This window comes from Bos javanicus, chromosome X (assembly GCF_032452875.1).
Source record: "Bos javanicus breed banteng chromosome X, ARS-OSU_banteng_1.0, whole genome shotgun sequence".
Classification (NCBI taxonomy): Eukaryota; Metazoa; Chordata; class Mammalia; order Artiodactyla; family Bovidae; genus Bos; species Bos javanicus.
The window spans coordinates 109306312-109328717 of NC_083897.1; the positions used below are offsets into that span (position 1 = coordinate 109306312).

General features: G+C 36.0%; 1 protein-coding gene across 4 annotated transcripts in view; it reads right to left on the reverse strand.

Moving 5' to 3' along the window:
- CFAP47 (cilia and flagella associated protein 47) overlaps positions 1-22406 on the reverse strand; it is a 485875-nt gene that overhangs the window by 115470 nt on the left and 347999 nt on the right. For all 4 annotated transcript variants that reach the window (XM_061410459.1, XM_061410458.1, XM_061410460.1 and 1 more), the window contains 5 exons: positions 16352-16449; positions 8829-9004; positions 7186-7293; positions 5962-6070; positions 471-575 (listed from right to left, as the gene is read on the reverse strand). In XM_061410459.1, coding sequence (XP_061266443.1) covers positions 471-575; positions 5962-6070; positions 7186-7293; positions 8829-9004; positions 16352-16449 — 596 coding nt within the window. The remainder of the gene's footprint in view (positions 1-470; positions 576-5961; positions 6071-7185; positions 7294-8828; positions 9005-16351; positions 16450-22406) is intronic.

Here is a 22406-nt window from a genome sequence, read left to right on the forward strand (position 1 = left end):
AATTGAAATAATTCTTAGAATGGTATGTAGCAAGTTTAGAAATGGTTAAAAAATAAACTACTGTTTTTAAAAATTATTATTATTCAGATGAAAATAGAATGGGAAAAAACACACTACTTGCAAGATTTAGATTTCATACAATTTTATATTTAAGTTCATGAAAACTTGAGTAATAAAATCCAAGTCAGAAAATTAACATAAATGCTAGCAATTTGGCATTTACATTTGTACCTACATTTTAAATCTGGGTTTATATTCTCTTTCATTCAAGTGATCTAAGAATTTAAAGATGCCGTCTTAAATGCCTGTGCATACATAATGTATACTATATTTTCAAAAGTTCATTTAAATAATAATTTACAATAAAGTTATTTTGCTTGCAAAGATGTCAAATGGATAAATTAGATTTACATATTTATTAACTTTAAAATTTAATTAACCTGTCCTGGTCTAAGAATACGCTATCATACCTGAGCACAGTGAAAGATGACAGAAGTCTGATGACTAGCTCTTCCAAGAGCAGAAGGACGAAAGTGAATAGGTACGTCTCTGGTTGAGTTAGGAGGTATGATCAGCTGTGTGAATTAAGAAACAAGAAAGGGAAACAAAAATCAATACTTTTGCTTGAATCGGCATCTTTGTGTGCTAGATATATGCCAGGTAGATGCTTGTGTGGTTAACATGTTGCCTTGTACACATTAACCATTTTCAGCATGGTTGCTTGGCAAATATTGGTGAAACAGCCCAAGATACTAAACAGTGTTCAGTAATGCATATACCACGTTCTTCCTCAAGACAATGACTACATTGATCTGTAAAAGGAAATCAGGATTAAGCTTTTAAGCTGAGTTGGAATCCCCAATAACGGAAATGTGCATTTTATTTAAGAACCCATTGCTTATTGTCCATTTCAAGAACCATGTCAAACTATTGGGAATCTAACTTGTAGCCTTGGTGAGGTCAAAAGAAATGAACTCAGTCTAAATGCAGAGGTAAGATATTCTTCTTTAGTGCACAATGAAGTATCCTCTTTGTCCTCTCACATAGATCCTCAAGGTGTGACCTACTGGAATAACTTGAGTCTGAATTGTATTAGTATATGAGTTACTGCTTCAGAGACTGTAAAAGAAGCTAAAAATTCTATCATAATAGAATGAGGACTTGAAGATCTTAAGTAATCAAAAAACTACACTGTGAATAATGTAACATTTACTATCAACACTTATAGAATGACTGAATGAATGTTATATGTTTGAAAAGTAAGTAAATTATTTTTTCACTAATATAGTTTGCCAGATAACTTTTGAAAAAGGACACCTGCAGTTTATCAATGTCTTTCAATCATCATAGGATATAGCATTTACTGTTTAATAAACTCTGAGAATAACCATGAACAAACATACAAACTTACTTTTAGAACAGAGTTAATTTGTTGCAGTTGTTCAGTTGTTAAGTCGTGTCGGATTCTTTGCGACTCCATGAACTGCAGCATGCCAGACTTCCCTGTCCTTCACTTCTCCCAGAGTTTGCTCAAATTCATGCACACTGAGTTGGTGCTGCTATCTAACCATCTCATTCTCTGCCACCCTCTTCTCCTTTTGCCCTCAATCTATCCCAGCATCAGGGTCTTTTCCAATGAGTCGGCTCTTCACATCAAGTGGCCAAAGTATTGCAGCTTCAGATTCAGCATCAGTCCTTCCAATGAATATTCAGGGTTGATTTCCTTTAGGATGGACTGGTTTGATCTCCTTACTATCCAGTGGACTCTCAAGAGTCTTCTCCAGCATCATAATTCAAAAGCATCAATTCTTTGGCGCTCAGCCTTCTTTATGGGCCAACTCTCACATCCACACATGACTACTGGAAAAACCACAGCTTTGACTAGACAGACCTTTGTCAGAAAAGTTATGTCTTTGTGTTTTAATACACTATTAAGGGCTACCCTGGTAGCTCAGTTGGTAAAGAATCTGCCTGCAATGCAGGAAACCCTGGTTCGATTCCTAGGTTGGGATGATTCCCTGGAGAAGGGATAGGCTACTCATTTCAGTATTCTTGGTCTTCCCTGTGGCTCAGCTGGTAAAGAATCTGCCTGCAACATGGGAGACCGGGGTTCGATTCCTGGGTTGGGAAGATCCCCTGAAGAAGGGAACAGCTACCCACTCCAGTATTCTGGCCTGGGGAATTCCATGGGGTTGCAAAGAGTCGGACATGACTGAGTGACTTTCACTTTCACTTTTCTGATTTGTCATAGTTCTCCTTCCAAGGAGCAAGCATCTTTTAATTTCATGGCTGCATGAATTAACAGAGCTAATTACTTCCTTATTATATATATGTGTGGTTTATCTGCAGCAAATTTTTTTTTTTAATTTCAGGCTGGATCTTCCTCTGATATTTCAAATGTGTTGATGCTATCAGTTAATGCACATTTAAGGAGTTTAATTTCAGAATCGAATTGAGTAAAAAAAATTAGAAAAGTTGCATTTTACATGTTCTTTCAATTTAGCAAATGTGACAAAAGAATTTCTCTCCCTCCTCCCTATATATACATAAAAGAAATCATCAATTTCATTGTAAAAGTATATAATACTACATTAATTGAGATTTTAAACTCTAGTTCTACCACTTACTAATCATGTAGTTTAAATACTTTGACCTCTCTGGCCTCAAATTCCACTTGTATATGTCAGAGGCAAGTGGTAAAAATTGAGGTTGTGTATACAACAAACCAATAACTCAATTCCTTTATTTCCACAGAAAATTTATTGAAAAATTCATCTCCCCTGGTTTCAAGGAAAAGATAAACACTGTTGGATGGAATTTAACTGCAGCAAACCTACTTGTTTAGTGTAATGGGATACATATATACATAATATGCTAAATATAGCAGCTTTCTGACACTTAAAAACATTTCATTACAAGCAAAAACATTTTATTACAAGTGTCATTAGGAGAACCAATTCCAATCTTTGAGTTTACACTAGATCCTAGCTCAAGAGGGAAAGATATTCTTCCAACAGTTAGGTAAAATGAAATTTGGATCAGATACTAGATGATGGAGACTACAGTGCTCTTAAGAAATATAATCTGAAGTATTTACTGTTAAAATAGTATCTACAATTTACTTTTAAATTGAATAGGAAGAAATGTAAGAGAGAAAAGAGAGGGAAAAGATTAAACAAATTATTAATATAAGAACCAAGATAGAAGGTTTAAGTCTGTGCACTGTATTATTCTACTTCTGCATCTTTTTGATATTTTTCATAATATATAGATGGAAGAAAGTAAGTTTTTAATATAATTATTTTACTTGATAATCTATGTTTACTTATTGAAGCATTTATGGATAATCATCAATATTTAAAAATCCTCACCTATGTAAACATGAATCTTATACAACAATAACAGGAATAAAATCATACATATATATCTATATATGTATATAAAGTTATATATACATTAAAAACTACATAGATATATAATATACTTTCTATTTATTATCATTACCATTAATGTGTGCTCCTATTGATTCTATAACATATAATACTTTAATTATCTATAGATTTATTTTTGAGTTATTGCCTAATATTAAGATTAATTGCATATTCAGTGCTCAATAATATTTGATAAATGTATGAAAGAATGAATGGACTAAAAAGCCATAGCTGGACATGTTAAAGTTGAGACGATCTTTTTCATTATGCGATGTAAGGGGGTATCTGTAATATAACACATTTGTTTTCCCTTGAAACACAGTTTACACTCTCTGTAAAAGTAGTTATACAAAGAATATGAATACAACACTGTCTAATGAGTGTTTTCAGTTCTATGTAAACTATAGCCTGACCATCATATTCTGCTTAATTTATGGACAATATGGTGTTAAGCAATACAAACACACACATACATTTTAAAATAATTTCCCTAAGATTACACCATATACACCAATTTCAGCAATGTAATACTTAGCAATATCTGATTTGACACACCATGGCAATTAAGAACTAATTTCATATTATGGTATTAACTGGTAACCAGTGAGTAACAAGAGACAAGTATTAAAGTATAAACAGAGAAATCACAATTGTAGATTTGTTAAATAATTGTCAAACAGCAAACAATAAAATCCTTTATCTAAATACCATATCTACTTAATAGGGTTTCTTAATTTACTGTATGGTCCCCTGAAGAAAGTAATCTATTGCAACTATCATTTTGAAATTTACTTGAAAGCATGGTTTTGTCTTTCACTATATATATTTGGTATGGTATGTTTTGGAATGGAGAGGGCAATGGCTCCCCACTCCAGTACTCTTGCCTGGAGAATCCCATGGACGGGGGAGCCTGCTGGGCTACGGTCTATGGGGTCGCTCAGAGTCGGACACGACTGAGCGACTTCACTTTCACTTTTCAATTTCATGCATTGGAGAAGGAAATGGCAACCCACTCCAGTATTTTTGCCTGGAGAATCCCAGGGACGGGGGAGCCTGGTGGGCTGCCGTCTAAGGAGTCGCACAGAGTCGGACACGACTGAAGCGACTTAGCAGCAGCAGCATGCTTTGGAAATACAGACAGGGATGCTGATTCTTCAGCTCTTGTTTTGTTATCTGGGGGAAGATAGAGGGATGGAGACCCAGTGAATGGCTCCAGTCTCTTATCAGGAACCAAGGATGAGAAAATGAGGCAGAGAAAGGAGAGGGAAGCAAAGCTGTCAGCACTGTCTGTGGGGAGGGAGCGGTGGGTAGGAACTAAGGAAAAGCTAAAAAGAACTGCTCCCCCTGGGATTTATATAGACTAATCATATTAGTCAAAATCATATCAGTAAAATGCATAATTTTGGTGGGGACACTAATAGCTGGGGAGACTGTGCATGAGTGCCATGAGTGGAGGCAGGATGTGTATGGGAAATTGCGGTACCTTCTATCTAATTTTGCTGTGGACCTAACCTTCTCTAGTGCTCCAAAATCACTGCAGATGGTGACTGCAGCCATGAAATTAAAAGACGTTTAGTCCTTGGAAGAAAGGTTATGACCAACCTAGATGGCATATTGAAAAGCAGAGACATTACTTTGCCAACAAAGGTCCATCTAGTCAAGGCTATGGTTCTTCCAGTGGTCATGTATGGATGTGAGAGTTGGACTGTGAAGAAGGCTGAGCACCGAAGAATTGATGCTTTTGAACTGTGGTGTTGGAGAAGACTCTTGAGAGTCTCTTGGACTGCAAGGAGATCCAACCAGTCCGTTCTGAAGGAGATCAGCCCTGGGTGTTCTTTGGAAGGCATGATGCTAAAGCTTAAACTCCAGTACTTTGGCCACCTCATGTGAAGAGTTGACTCACTGGACAAAACTCTGATGCTGGGAGGGATTGGGGGCAGGAGGAGAAGGGGACGACAGAGGATGAGATGGCTGGATGGAATCACCGACTTGATGGACGTGAGTTTGAGTGAACTCTGGGAGATGGTGATGGACAGGGAGGACTGGCGTGCTGCGATTCATGGGGTCGCAAAGAGTCGGACACGACTGAGCGACTGAAGTGAACTGAACTGAACTGAACCTTCTCTAAAAAATTAAGTTTCTTTAAAAAAAAGAAAGAAAAAAGAGAAAAAAAAAAGAGCACTCTAATTAAAATCAAGGGAAAAGAAAGTCATATTACTTAGGTAACTATAGAAAAAGCTGGTTACCAAAATGGTCAGAAATAAAGCACAACCAATTTATTTAGAGATCAGTGAAAATGAGCATGAATCTAGCCTATACATTATAATTTCAAAAATTTATATGAACATGATACTGATTTCATTGATAAATTAAAATTGGTGATATATATACATATATATATATATCACCAATGTTATATTTAAAAAAATAGCATCTGCAATTCAATTGCTAATGCCCCATGGTGTGCCAAAATCAGAACTGCAAAATGTTCTAGTAGTGGTAGGTTACTCAGCTTTCTGAATATACTTACTGGTATTCTCTTAATCTCCAGGACAAAATTTTCAGTATTACTGTTTGTTGCATGCAACTCTAAGGTTTCATGTGTAGGATTATCTAAAGAAATCTTCTCAGTGACAACCCTGGAAGGAAAAACAAAGCTAGTGAACTTGTTCATAAAATGTTCAATAATAATTTCGCACACTCGATGACTATTATGGGTTGAAGTGTATCCATCTAAAAGATCAAATTCTAACACCCAAATTCTGAGATGTGATTTATGCTCCAAAGCTCTCCAAAGGATCAGACAGTGTCTGGGATTTTACCTGTAATCACTGCCTTGCTTAGCTTCTTCCCTTTGCTTATTCCGTTTCCCCCATTCTCTTACTAATATTTCTTACTGGGAACATACCTCCTTAATAAGTCACTTGCTCTGAACTGAGCTGAACTACCCTTATGTATCAGCACTTGCTTATTCTGTTTCCCCCATTCTCTTACTAATATTTCTTACTGGGAACATACCTCCTTAATAAGTCACTTGCTCTGAACTGAACTGAACTACCCTTATGTATCAGCACTAAACTTGACGTCAGACATGTAATAGGAACTCAGTCCCCTAAATATAAATGGTCATATTTCATGGTATTAACCAAATGATCAAGTATTCTCAGTTGCCCATTGTTTACCCTCTTGCTTTGCCTTGAGCAAACTCGAGTCAGCCTTCTATCTTTTCGATAGGCCACTGAACTCTGCTTGTCCCCAAGCCTGAGCAAGTACCAAAAAAGTGGAATCTGTCTCCCTTCTGAGATTCTTCTGGGAATTAACTGACCACAGAAAAACCCTTTTTCCTATCAGTCCCTACCGGTCATTTCCCCTTCCTGTCTAGCTTTCCCTCCAAAGATTCTGGTTATCTTTGCTTGCTCCTCCTTTAGCCTGTTAAAGAAAAAAGCTTGTTCTGTTTGATACTGAGTAGCTTGTAGATTTCTGAGAGGAAAGTATTCTCTGAATTGCAATAGTCCCCTGACAACTATTTTAACAGTTCCTTTTCCTCCCTTGCAATAATCACTTTGAACAAAAGCGTCTCCTTCCTAATACGTCTCCTTCCTGATATGTTTTTCTTTTCACACAAGTTTTCCACAGGATAGTTTAAGTAGCAAACTTCCCTAGAGAAGAAAAACAATTACTAAAACAAAATATATGTTTGTCCTATTTAAAAAGAGTAACTGCAGTATAACAATATCTATTAAAAAGAACTTACTTTCCAAGGTCACAATATATTTCTTTCATTATGGTTGCTTCTGGAATGTCGGTAGTTATTTTCAGTAAATACCAAAACTCTAGACCCAAATCAGGCTGAAAAATAATGCTGGTGGAAAGAAAAATTAAAAAAAAATCTTGTCAGCAGATCTAGTTTGTATGCAAAATAAATTTGGCAGAGAAAATAAATCCCAAATAGGTGGTTCCAAATATAACATTTGACAATCATTCTGTGACATATTCTACTCTTGTTTTAGATTTTTTTTTTTTCATTTTTGGTGAGAAAATCACTTCTTATTCAAGATAAAGTATTATCATGAATATCTGTCTAATAAATGCCTGTTGAATCAATGTAAAATGCTTAAGCATAGGTGATTCGATTATCTTACAGTAGCTAGAACAAGTAGAGTCCTGTGTTTGAACTGTGATTAAATCAGATGTAGTTGATTTTCACATGAAGACTATCAAGTGACATGCAGCTCTGGAGAGCTGCCTTTATCATCAGCATGTGCTCTCCTCTGGGGAGACAAAGAGCATGTGACAGTCTAAAAATAAAACTGGGCCGGTATTCCAGCTCTATCATCTTTTATCTGTACAGCCTTGAACAAGTCACCTAACTTGTCGAACTTCAATTTCACCATTTATAAAATGGGAACACTCATTCCTACCTCTTATGGTTACTCTGGGAATTTTAGGTGTGTATGTATGTAAAATATATGCTCTAGCAATGATAACAGAGAGAGCAGGCAGTAAGTATCAGACCAAAGTATGACTTTTAAATGACGGTTTAGCTGACCAACTCCAAGATTCAGTCTGTGCTCACAATACCTCTACAGTCACACTGGGGAGAGGAGACAGGCCCACATTTCTAATGATAATCTAGCAAAATAGTGTCTTCTATATACATTATGACCTTAATTTACATGCTTTACATTATAAAAATGTTTATCCTTTACAATTTTGCAAATACGTTTATTTCTTCATCATTCATTAAAATAAGAATTATTCTAACTCTGAAAGAGTATATAAATTAGCAAAAAGCTAGTAATGGAATGCATTGTACACACCAATAATAAGTTAAGTACAATCTTTAAAACTGTAACAATTGGATGTTACTGTTGAAACAAAGAAATTTTACCATAAGGTGAGTTAATTATGAGTATAGAGGCTATGTGTTTCTGTGTGTGTGAAAACAGTGCAAAGAAAGTTTCTCATAATTATGCCATAAGAACACTTGCCATTGCACTGCTAATATGTGTATGTTTGTGATTTGCATTTAATTGGGAATATATAAATGAATTTTTATTAAGAATACTGAAAGTTTAACCCCTAGTCCTTATGGAATCATGTTCATTTGGCTCAATTTTTATACCCAGAAAAATATGGTTAACAAAAAGTGAGGTGAAAGAGAGTATATAGGGGGCAATTTAGGCATTATTAAACTTGATATTCCAATAAATAATATCTTTGCACTAAAGAAAACAATGGTCACTCTAAATTAGTATATTTTAGCAATGAATGATATTAAACAAAATTAAAACTATGAGCAAGTGTAATCTGAATGATTATACTATGCAAAGAAATAATTTGAAAGGTTAATTTCAAGGGATAAACAATAAGTATAATTACACATTCAAACCATACCTTTCTTCTATAAAGCCTGTACGTGCTGGAGAATAATATATGATACAGCTGATAGAATCTAGTGGAAATAGGTCAAGTTCATCGACTCCACTAAAGGCAGCACTTGAGAAGAGCACATCGAAGTGAATAATTTTCTCTTCTGGATTAAAGAGAGGTACTTCAATATAAAAACTCTCCTAGAATTACAAAAGAAATATGTAATTAGCTCTAACCTTCAGCATAGAGTCTTTGTCCTATGGAAAACCAAGAAATTTTTATACATTAGGCCATTGTTTTATATTTTTCTCTTTAGTCCACTAATGAATGTACCTCACCCTTTTAATCTCTTATGTATTTTCTTTGCTTAGCCTTGGTAAATTATAAAATTATTGTTTTCAAAAACAAATAGTCTAAGAGATCCACCTAGCTAAATACTCAGGAAACTTCAAAATTATATACAATTAAAGTATATTTTTCATCAGTACAATTATTATTATGAAGTCTGTATGTCAATGTTTCCTCTAGCTGTGGTATCAGGCTTTAGCATCTTAAGAATCATCTGTAGACATTACTGAAATATGGATTACTGGCCCCCTTCCTCAAAGATCCTGATTCAGTAGATCTGGGATGGGGCTAAAAAAATCAAATTATGCTGATGACATGACTACCTTCCCATTTAGAGGCCTTCCTTCTGTCTAGTTTTTCTGGTTCTGGCTCCCAAGTGTGCCTGGAAGGCACACTTTACATTCCAAGACATTTCCTGATTCTCATTCTGATCCATTTTGGCTAATGACATATCTTTGTCTAAAAATTTTATTTAAGCGTAGTTGATTTACAATGCTGTGTTAATTTTTGCTATATGGCAAAGTGAGTCAGTTATACATATATTCTTCTTCATATTCTTTTCCATATAGTTTAGTTTAACACAAGATATTGAATATAGTTCCCTGTGCTATACAGTAGGACTTCGTTGTTCATCCATCCTATATATAATAATAGTTTGTACCTGTTAACCCCAGTTGCCATGTCTCCCCTCCCCCGGACTTGGCAACCACAAGTCTGCTCTCTATGTAATGACGTTTATCTTATCCCATTACAGCTGTGATCTCCACTACAGTAAAAGCCATTAATTGAAGCAAATGTGTCAAAGGTGATTAAACAGGCAGGGCATAACTCAATGTTAACAAAAAGCCAATTGTCTATAATGATTTAACCTAATTAAATGGAGAATGTTGGACATTTTAGCCATAATTTAAAGCTCGATAATGGGTGTTCTTTGGCACATGGAGCTATTTTGAAATTTATCAAATCACATTATAGGACATGGTGGGGACAGGTGGTGATGGGGAGAGAGTTATTCACACAACGTATCTTCAAGATAGCCATTACTGCTTTGTCCATGGAACAGCATTTTCTTGATTACCTCTGTATAAATAAATGAGTGGATAAATATTATATTTTCGGGGAGCAGAAATAGCATTTAGTGTGGTAAACATAATCTGTCGAGGAAAGATGGAAATCAAGGATATATATATATATAAGTTTATAATTACTAGATGAAAGTAGATATCATTTACTACAAATCAGACTTAATCATAAATGCAATGGAAAATGGTCATTTACAATAGTTTCTGGAGATATTAGAATCATGGATTCCTAAAATAAATGGCCATTAAACTCCTACAGTAAAATATCCATGCTCATAATTATAAACAAGGAAGAAATAAAGTATAACATGCAAAAAACTCAACAATGACATTATGTCACAAATTATACTATTTCCTAGGCAACCTGACATACTTGTAAGACTGTTACAAAACACAGCCTCCTAGAAAGTTCTGAGGGTCAAGCAAATCAACAACTAACCCAAAGTAATATGTCATGATAACAAATCCCAACCACCATATAATAGCCTAGACACTCTGCCAAGGTCTTTAGACAGAAAATTGAAATAAGGCATTTTGGACTAGATATTTATCCTGGTCTATTACTCAGATATTTTTCAGAGAAAGTGTCACTGTAAGACAATGATACAGCTTCTTCAAAGAAGTAAAAATGCTAAGATCTAACTCCATTTTATATTACTATTGGCTCATATACACATGCCACTGGGAAAAAAAAAGTTTCACAAAACAGTCCCTACTCTTACCACTTGTGACTTCTATGATATATTCTTTCCTATCCTACTTTATCCTATCCTATCCTAGTCATCTTTTCTAAAAAATAAAAAAATAATAATAATGCTTATTTTAACCGAGTCACATTTCAAGACCTGTACACTGAAAAACTCTAGTCTAAAGAGGGAAAAATAGTACTGGGATGTGTGATTGCTTTATGTCTTATCACATGTAAACTATTAACACAAAATAAAGCAAAATCAGTTTAAATCTACTGTTGTCTCTCTGAATTGCAAGCCATAGAACAGAAACTTTGTGTTAGAAATCTGTTATGACATTCTACACAGTTGGCCAAACTTCTTAGGAAATGCGAAATGAAAGTTGCTTAGTTGTGTCCAACTCTTTGTGATCCTATCAGTCCATGGAATTCTCCAGGTCAGAATAATGGAATGGGTAGCCTTTCCCTTCTCCAGGCGATCTTTCCAACTCAGCAATAGAACCTGGGTCTCCAGCACTGTAGGCAGATTCTTTACCAGCTGAGCCACAATGGAAGCCCAAGAGTGGGTAGCCTATCCATTCTCCAGGGAATCTTCCCGACCCAGGAATTGAACTGGAGTCTCCTGCATTGCAGGCAGATTCTTTACCAACTGAGCTATGGATGGCAGTTAAGTGGCACCTCTATCACAGTTCCTCCTTGACACATTCATGGCAAGTATCATCACTTGACCATTTCACTCTTATCCAGTAGGTCTGGATACCCCTCAAAATCCTTCACAGAGGAGCCTTGCAGAAAGCAATCACCAATTGCTTAGAGCCACCAGCACTGAGTAGCACTGCAATCTCTGGAGAACCCCACAACCAAACTCTTTGTTGTCTTGAAAACAGCAACAAACTCAATAGAAAAAGATAGCTCATTATAGTAAAAAAAAAAAAAAAAAAAGAAGATGACGGAAGTTTCCAATTAATTGTTTTGTACTCCAAGTATGGTAAAATAGGTCAAATTTAACAATACTATAAAAAACTTTCTAATTTTCATTATGGTATGAATATTATTTTCTTCAAAGTTTAAACAGATAAAGAGCCACAAATGATACATTTCATACATGGTATCATATAAGTAATTTCTAATAAATATCCATCTGCCAAAATACTGTCAACATTAATCTGGAAGGTGAAAGAGGAGAGTGAAAAGGCTGGTTTAAAATTCAACATTCAAAAAACTAAGACCATGGCATGTGGTCCCATCACTTCATGGCAAATAGAGGAGGAAAAAGTGGAAACAGTGGCAGATTTTATTTTCTTGGGCTTCAAAATCACTGTGGATGGTGACTGCAGCCATGAAATTCAAAGACACTTGCTCCTTAGAAGAAAAGCTATGATACACCTAGACAGCATATTCAAAAGCAGAGACATCACTTTGCTGACAAAAGTCCATCTTGTCAAAGCTATGGTTTTTCCAGTAGTCATATATGGATGCGAGAGTTGGACCATAAAGAAGGTTGAGCAATGAAGCCTTGAAGCTTTCAAATTGTGGTGCTGGAGAAGACTCTTGAGAGTCCCTTGAACATCAAGGAGATCAAACCAGTCAATCCTAAAGGGAAACAAACCTGAATATTCATTGGAAATACTGATGCTGAAGATGAAGCTCTAATACTTTGGCCACCTGGTGTGAAGAGTCAACTCACTGGAAAAGACCCTGATGCTGGAAAAGATTGAGGGCAGGAGGAGAAAGGTGACAGGAGATGAGATGGTTGGGTGGCATCACTGACTCAGTGGACATGGGTTTGAGCAGACTCTGGGAGATGGTGAAGGACAGGGAAGTCTGCCGTGCTGCAGTTGGGTCGCAAAGAGTCAGACCCGACTTAGTGACTGAACAACAACAAATTTCCCAACAACATTTCTTAAGATGGTTCTAATCACAAATCATCTCTTTACCATTTCTGTCCAAGATCCAGCCTAATAATCTCTTTCCTGTTCCTGGAGTGCCTGAGCTCCTCCTTGGTAGGTCCCTTTCCACCAAGCTCATTCTGCCCCAAGGGCTTATATATTTGTTAATCTCTCTACCTGGTTGCACTGCTTCAGTCTTTGTGCCATCCTCAATGAAACCCTGGGCTATTTTTGTTTGGAGAATTATCACTGTCTAAATTCATCTTATCCATCTAAATTCATCTTGTTCATTTATTGTCATGGTAATGGGTTCACCTGATGAACTAAACTTAGTGGAGTATAATCTGAAAACAGTTTCTCTCTCCCATTACTGCTCTCCAAACCAGGCGAGAGTTCCCTTTCCAGATCATTGTTGTTATCTTAGGATGGTCCCCAATGCTGGAGAGTTTCATTGTTAGATAGGCAAAGAAGTACAAAATCAATCAACACTTACATCCCATATCCAATGAATATTTTTCCTGATTTCTCTACCTGGCACCTCGTCCCTACTCCTGGGGCTTTCTGGTGATTTTTCAGACTGCTTGTGAAGAAAAAGGTACACATGATGTGTTCTTTTCAACTGCCTGCTCTGACTTCCTCTCCTCCTGTAATCACTGTGCTAATATGACGCCATCAGGTCGCAGCATATAGATGGGATGAGAGGTCAAAGAACAAATTAACTGATGCTGGCTGCACTTCTCCAGTTGACTTTCTAGGTCCCTTTCTTTCACACTTTCTAACATTACCACCATGTAGACTCTTTTGGGTTCTTCTCACTCTAGCAGAATATACCTTGAATCTTTTAAAACAGCCCAAGCCCAATCTCCTTCCACAGAGGAAAATCCATTTAGACACACAAGGTCTTAGCACGTATCAGTGGAAATGTAGCTGCTTTCACTCTAGCCATTTCCCCTTTATATATGGTCCAATCTGTGGACAGGAACTCACCAAAATCCAATGGGCATTAAACTGTCAGTTTCCACTCCTTAAAGAAAACACTCCCACTCCCTTTGTGTTCTGGTCATGGCATACAAAGTCTAGAATGTGGGCTATAGGCTAAATATTTCTCATCTACTTAGACATGGCAGAAATATCATTTCTCCAGCAAAATTTTGTGCTGGAGAGTATAAAGTGTAAAGTATTAAGTGCTGTGTTTCATAGTATAAAGATATCATTGGGAGTGGCTGTCCAACCAGAGGTTGCATTTCCTAGGTTCTCTTGTACCCAGGCATAGCTGTAAGACCAGTTCACTCCAATAGTATGTGCGTGGAGGTGATATGTGTGACTTTGATGCCACTAGTGGAAATTCCCACCTATATACGGAAATCTTTGAGTCTCTAAAGGATGATCAACTTGCCACACGGGGGGAACCTGACTCTGACTCTTGGGATCTCAACATGGAGGATGCTAGACACTGACCAGGAGCAAAGGCACCAGACTGTCAAAATTATTAAAAACTTTGCGAGTGTTAAACCACTGAAATTATGGAATTTGTTACATCAGCTAGAGATGCCCTCATATACATACATTTAGTGAGTAATAAATGGCATAGCAAAATCTTTTACAGCATGGATAAGTAGCTATAATCTTCAGGTTTGTATTTCACTTGAAAATCTAAGACAACAGAAAAACTTCACATAGAATATCCCATTTCAATTCTATTTTGTTTCCTATCTAACTCCACTAACATGTTAGTGCCATGTAAACAGGGACTTTGTTTGTACTGTTCATCACGTTTCCTAGGATGATAGAAAAAAGAGATCAGATTTGTGTTTACCAGAGTCAGAAGGTAGCGGGAAGGGAAATTGGATGGAGGTGGTCAAAAGATACACACTTCCAGTTACAAGACAAATAAGCGCTAGGGTTGTAATGTACTACCTGACAAAGATAATTAACACTGCTGTATGTTATATATAAAAACCGTTAAAGAGAGTACATCTTAAGAGTTCTTAGCACAAGGGAAAAAAATCTTTCTTTTTCTTTTATAGCTATATAAGATGATGGATGTTCACTAAATTTTCACGATTCGTGTAAGTCAAACCAATATGTATTAATACTACACCTTAAATGTATCAGTGCTGTGTGTCAATTATATCTCAGTAAAACTGGAAGAAAAAAGATTCAAAGAGAAAGAAATCCTAAATACTTTATACAAAAGAGAATGGACTACTAAGAACCAATTTTTGTTTATTGAAAATATAACCTGATTTTTGGAACTTGCTATAAGAAGTAACCAAATTTATGTGCCTTAAAGCTGTAAATATTTCTTACAAAAACCCTATTTAAAGAAATTCTAACCATTCACTCATCTCTAGGGAAGGTGTTAAGATTGGGTTGAATGTAACAAAAGATGAAATGCAGATGGAAAATCAGAGGCAGCTGAGTGTCTTGAAAACTGCATTGCCACAACTAATGATCTAAGGATTAAGTAAAGTATTTCTCAAAAGTTTAGCAAAAACAGCAAATGCAGTCAAAAATGTTAGGAAACTCTATAGGCATGGACAGTCATTTTAGTATACTTTGAAAGTATTCAGAAAGCACGTTCTTCAAGAAGTTCACAAAGGTTTGTTTGATGGGATTATTTAGAAGAATTCATATGGTCTCTGCTGACTAAATCTTCATGTTCAAAAGTTACACAGCTAGCAAGTTTTTACCTTAAGGGCTTTCCTGGTGGCTCAGAGGTAAAGAATCTGCCTGTAAATGTAGGAGATGTGGGTTCAATCCCTGAGTAGGGAAGATCCCCTGGTGAAGGAAATGGCAACCCACTCTAGTATTCTTGCCTGGTAAATCCCATGGACAGAGGAGTCTGGCAGGCTACAGTCCATGGGATTACAATAGAGTCGGACATGACTTAGTGACTAAACAACAACAATAAATTACCATTATTAGAAAGGAGAGAAAACTTAGTAACTTGGCCACTGTCATTGATAGCCTATTTGGGTAGAGTTACTCGAAAGTGACTCCCCTCCTTCACCAACTTCAGCTGAAAGTGAACATTTAATGAGGACAGCACATCTGCCTATAGGGGCAAAGAGAATACTCTAGCACATCAAATACTTTTCCCCAAAGCTTTTGCAAGTGATACTTGAGTGAGTTTCAATAGTCTAACTATTTGTTTTCTATGCCTCCATGGAGTTTTACCCAGAGATCAGGTGAACAAATAACTGATTTATAGACCAAGTATTCTAGGTATTTTCTTATTTTCTATGTTGGAGCAAAAGTTGGAGATCCTAAATAATCATTTTTTAAAGAAATTAATCTGCATATTTAAAATAACCATTATTTATCAAAAGCTTAAATACTTGATTTAAATAAATCTTTTCTACAAGCATGTAAGTTGCATCTTAATGGATCTAAAATAAAATTGACATTATTTGAATAATTTATCCCAATATGCTCATTTAATATGACTATTTTTTAGGAATAGCAATTTAGGTGTACAACAAAAGCTCCAACTGTTTACAAAAAGGAAGAATCTACGAGCAGTTAATGGGCTCTTACCAGTGCAACACATTTCATGTCAACAATCTCTAAGGGTGGTCCAGGAGCACTATGGATCTCCAGATGATACCAGATTTGAAAATTGTTAATAGCATTATCTGAAAAAAAGAAAAAAAACATGGCACATTTTAATGTGTGCATTTTAGAACACCATATTTTACATAAATTTTGAGACACATAAATAGATACCATTTTCAAATTCTTTATGATGGACTCACTTGTCAAGAGCTGAGGGGAAGGTGAAAAGTCAATTTCAACACAGTTTGTGAGCAGTAAGAGAAGCCCCAGGCTGCATGGCCATGAGAATGGGCTGTGAAAGCGTCCTGCCTCATGTGTGCACCCGTAAACTCACTAAGTTCTTCACAAAAATAAGAATGTTTTACTTTTAAGGATTAATATTTCAAAAGAAATAACTAACCCTTTGCCCTCTAATCCCCAAAGCATTCACATAATATACATAGACATATCTAAATATGGTATTATAATAGACAAAGGTACATTTCTAGTACCATACAAATCTAGCTTAAGGGAAAAAAATGAGGAAGAGTTCATGAAATGTCTCGTTTCTTGGGAGTGTTAAACAGGATCCTAGCAATTTAGCTCAAAGAATGCTGAAATGGGGTATGGATGGTTTTTAAAAAAATAACAAAAGAGAGGAGGAGGAAGAGAAGGGGGGAAAAGTATGGGGGGGGGAAGGAAAAGGAAAAAGAAGAACTAGAAGAAAGAAATAACAGGCCCAAGGTGGAGTCACTTGCCTCCGAGAGAGTAAACTAAGACTTAATTGCAGTTTCAACCTCTCCCAGGAATGGACTTTTTACAATTTTCTGGTCAACACTAGTGAGCCAGCCAGGCTCATCTGTCCACGGGGATTCTCCAGGCAAGAATACTGGAGTGGGTTGCATGCCCTCTTCCAGGGCATCTTCCCAGCCCAGGGATCAAACCCAGGTCTCCCACATTGCAGGCAGATTCTTTACCATCTGACCTACCAGGGAAGCACACTAGCAAGGCAATCTTGCCTGAAACAATCCTTTCATTTCTTCTGCTAATAACTCCCCTGGTCCATCCCCTCCCCCTCCACATTTCTATAAAACTTGAGATCAGCTTTGTATTTGCTACATGGGATGCCGTCTGATTAATTAATAAATGAATAAAACCAATCATATCCTCAAATTTACTCTGGTGAATTTTGTTTTTTTTTCTGCTGGATCATTGAAAAAGCAAGAGAGTTCCAGAAAAACATCTATTTCTGCTTTATTGACTATGCCAAAGCCTTTGACTGTGTGGATCACAATAAACCTTTGAAAATACCAGACCACCTGACCTGCCTCTTGAGAAACCTATATGCAGGTCAGGAAGCAACAGTTAGAACTGAACATGGAACAACAGATTGGTTCCAAATACAAAAAGGGATATGTCAAGGCTATATATTGTCACCCTGCTTATTTAACTTATATGCAGAGTTCATCATGAGAAACACTGGGCTGGATGAAGCACAAGCTGGAATCAAGATTGCCAGGAGAAATATCAATAACCTCAGATATGCAAATGATACCACCCTTATGGCAGAAAGTGAAGAGGAACTAAAAAGCCTCTTGATGAAAGTGAAAGTGGAGAGTGAAAAAGTTGGCTTAAAGCTCAACATTCAGAAACGAAGATCATGGCATCCGGTCCCATCACTTCATGGGAAACAGATGGGTAAACAGTGTCAGACTTTATTTTTTGGGCTCCAAAATCACTGCAGATGGTGATTGCAGCCATGAAATTAAAAGTCGCTTACTCCTTGGAAGGAAAGTTATGACCAACCTAGATAGCATATTGAAAAGCAGAGACATTACTTTGCCAACAAAGGTTCGTCTAGTCAAGGCTATAGTTTTTCCAGTGGTCATGTAGGGATGTGAGAGTTGGACTATAAAGAAAGCTGAGCACCAAAGAATTGATGCTTTTGAACTGTGGTGTTGGAGAAGACTCTTGAGAGTCCCTTGGACTGCAAGGAGATCCAACCAGTCCATTCTGAAGGAGATCAGCCCTGGAATTTCTTTGGAAGGAATGATGCTAAAGCTGAAACTACAGTACTTTGGCCACCTGATGTGAAGAATTGACTCTTTGGAAAAGACTCTGATGCTGGGAGGGATTGGCGGCAGGAGGAGAAGGGGACAGCAGAGGATAGATGGCTGGATGGCATCATTGACTCGATGGACATGAGTTTGAGTGAACTCCGGGAGTTGGTGACGGACAGGGAGGCCTGGCATGCTGCGATTCATGGGGTCACAAAGAGTCGGACACGACTGAACGACTGAACTGAACTGAACTGGTGACAGAGTAATGCTTACATCTGGGTTCCCTAAATATATTAATACAGGTCTTTCTGCTGCCAGTGATGTCCAAAGTCTCACCTCCAAATCCTGAAACCAAAAACCCTGGTCTGCCACAAGAGCTCTGTGTAGCAGGGTTGGTACTGGCATCAAACCCAGGCTCTTTCTATTAGTTCTCAACTGTTCAGCTTCTCACTTTGATATTCTTTATGCTTCAATGCTGAGCTAGATTACAGTTTAAGATAACCTCCAGTTTCAATTAACTGTTTGCATATCATATCCATATTGTCAAGTTGTAAATATTCCAAGAACTGCATGTTTGATTAACTTAGGTAAATCACTAAGCCTCTTTGGGTCTCAATTTCCTCATCTATGTAATAAGGGGCCAAGATTTGTGCAGTTCTCAGTCTCTTTCTTCTGAAAAACTGTTTCATTTTGCATTGCATTGCAATGCATTGCACTATATTATATTGAATGTATTGAACTGTATTGCATGGCTCAAATAATTGGCTCAGTAAATCCAAAATCTGCATGTTAGGCCAGCAGACTGTTGACACAGGAAGAGTTGGAGTTCAAGTCCAAAGTTAGAATTCCTTTTTTTACTCTGTGGAAGTCAGTCTTTGTGCTATGAAGACCTTCAACTGGTTAGGTAAGACCCACCCACATTATGGAGGGAAATCTTTTTTAAAAGTATAAAGATGTAAATACAATTCTCATCCAAAATCACCATTATAGAAACATCCAGAATACCGTTTAACCTAATATCTGGGCACCATGACCCAGCCAAGTTGACACGTAAAATTAACTATCATGGGGATGAGAACACCTACTTTTTGTAATTACTTTGACTATCATATAAGGTAGTATTGTGATGAAGCTACTTTAACTTCTATAGAGCTAAAAACATACGATGCATATGAATTTGTTAGTGACAATGAGATTAGGGATAATTTATTAATGAACTGAACAAGAAAAATAATAATTATTAAACATTGTTTACAGGCTTTAAACATATTAAAACTTTTCTAATTATAAAATTAATAACATTCACTATAGCAATTTAATAAATTACTGAAAAGCTTTAGAAAATAAAAATTATTCATAATCCCATGACCAAGAGTATTTATTTTTTGTATAAAATTTAAAGTTTAATATATCAATAAAGACATATATAGGCATATATACACATTATATATAATTGATAAATCCATACATATGTGTGCCTTTGTATATACACATTTGATAGCATTCAGAGAATACTATTAAATTTAATACTAGTCATTAGGGAAATGAAAATTAAAACCACAATGAGATATCACACCTGTTAGAATGACCATAATCAAAGAGACAAGAGATAACAAATGCTTTTGTGGATGTGGAGAAAAGGGAATACTTTTGCACTGCTTGTGGGATTGTAAATTGGTATAGCCACTATGCAAAATAGTACAGAGGATCCTCATAAGATTAAAAACAGAATTGCCATATGATCCAGCAATCTCACTTCTGGGAATATATCCAAAGAAAATGAAAATATGAACTCAAAAATGTATCTGTACCTTCATGTTCATAGCGATATTATTTATAATAGCCAATGCACGGAAACAACCTAAGTATCATTGATGAATGAATGGATAAAGAAGTTGTAATATACATGTTCAGTGGAATCTTACTCAGCCATAAAGAACAAGGAAACCCTACCATTTGTGACAGCATGCGCACTATGAAGGCATTGTGATAAGTGAAATAAGTCAGGTAAAGAAAAAAAAATACTCATGATTTAAGTTATATGTGTAGTCTAAAATAAACAACCAAAACAATAACAAAAAACCCAAACTCATAGAAAAAGAAATCAAACTTGTGGTTATCAGAGGCAGAAGACGGGAATAGGGAGAAATGAAGGATGGTGGTCAAAGGACATAAACTTGTAGTTATAAAATAATTAAGTACTAAGGAGGTAATGTACAGCATGATGACTACAGTTAACACTGCTGTATGATATACAGAAAAGCTAAGAGAGTAAATTCTAAAAGTTTTCTTCAAAAGGAGAAAATTGTTTTTCCTTTTATCTTTCTTTTCTTTTTATTGTATCTATATAAGAAGATGGATGTTAGCTGAACATACTGATGGTAATCATTTCACAATACGTGTAAATCAAACCATCAAGCTATATGGCCTTAAACTTATACAGTGATATATGACAATTATTTTTCAACAAAAATGGGAAAAAATTATATGCAGATAATATCTATTCAAAAACACTTTAAATCAAATTTAAAAATTAAGTTTTAATTAACATAATAAATCATATGGGAAACATTCTTATATTAAAATATCTGTGCATATTATTGATTATTTTATTTTAAAAATCTAAGCTGTGTGATGACAGGTTGCAAAACAGATTAAGAACCAGGAAAAATATATGTACAGTTATCCCCAATTCTTCAGACAGGCCTTTCCATATTCCTACTGAAACAGAATTAACCTTTCCATCCCTTGTAATAACGTTGCTCTTTTTCTTACTGATTGGTCAGCAGCACATTTCTTTTCAATTAGAGAAGTTTTCAGTTACGCAAAATGAGTAAGTTCTGGAGATATAATGTACAACAAGGTAATTATAGTTAACAGGGTAGAGTATATACTCTAAATTTGCTAGAAGGTAGATTGTGTGTGTGTGTGTGTATACAGGCTTATTAATTGTGACACATGTACTACTTTGGTGGGGAATGTTAATGATGGTGCAGACAATCCATGTGTGAGGGCAGGATGTATATGAGAAAACTCTGAAACTTCCTCTCAGTTTTACTGTGAACCTAAAATTTACCTAAATATTAGATATTTTTAAAATATGCCACTCAGATTTGATAGGTCATTATACTGAATATCAGATCAGATCAGATCAGATCAGTCGCTCAGTCGTGTCTGACTCTTTGCCACCCCATGAATCGTAGCACGCCAGGCCTCCCTGTCCATCACCAACTCCTGGAGTTCACTCAGACTCACGTCCATCGAGTCAGTGATGCCATCCAGCCGTCTCATCCTTTGTCGTCCCCTTCTCCTCTTGCTCCCAATCCCTCCCAGCATCAGAGTCTTTTCCAATGAGTCAGATCACTTTAAATTGTATGCATATTTTGACAGTATTCAGTTAGAAGGTAGATTGTGTCTTTACTTTCTGCAAAAAAGTGGTAACTATGTGAGATGATAAATATGTTAATTAGGTTGATTCTGGTGATTATTTCACAATGTATATGTAAATCAAATCAATTTGTCCACTTTAAATATGTACAATTTTTAATAGCCAGCTGCACTTCAGTAAAGCTGGGACAAAGAAGAAATGAAAATAATTAGATAAGAATTTTTTAGGCTTCCAAATAGGGGAATATGAAAAATAATGGTAACATCCAGTTTTAACAAGGGTCAGGTTCAAAGAGACAATCTTATACATTATAATGGAAATTTGAATTGATAAAAATTGGAAGAGTGCTTTAACATGTTTAAAATGTTTAAGAATTGTTTTTCCTTTGATCCAATGATTTCATTTTAAGATATTTTTTGGAATAAAATAATTGATAATATGCACAAATACTTTAATATGAGAATGTTTCTTATATAATTTATGTTGAATAATTGAAACTTAATTTAAAAAATTTTAAATAGCCCACACAGTCACAAGTAAATGTAATTTCCTAACATGACTCCCCCAGGAACCCCCACAATAGACTTTGATAAACTATCCCTTGGGCACC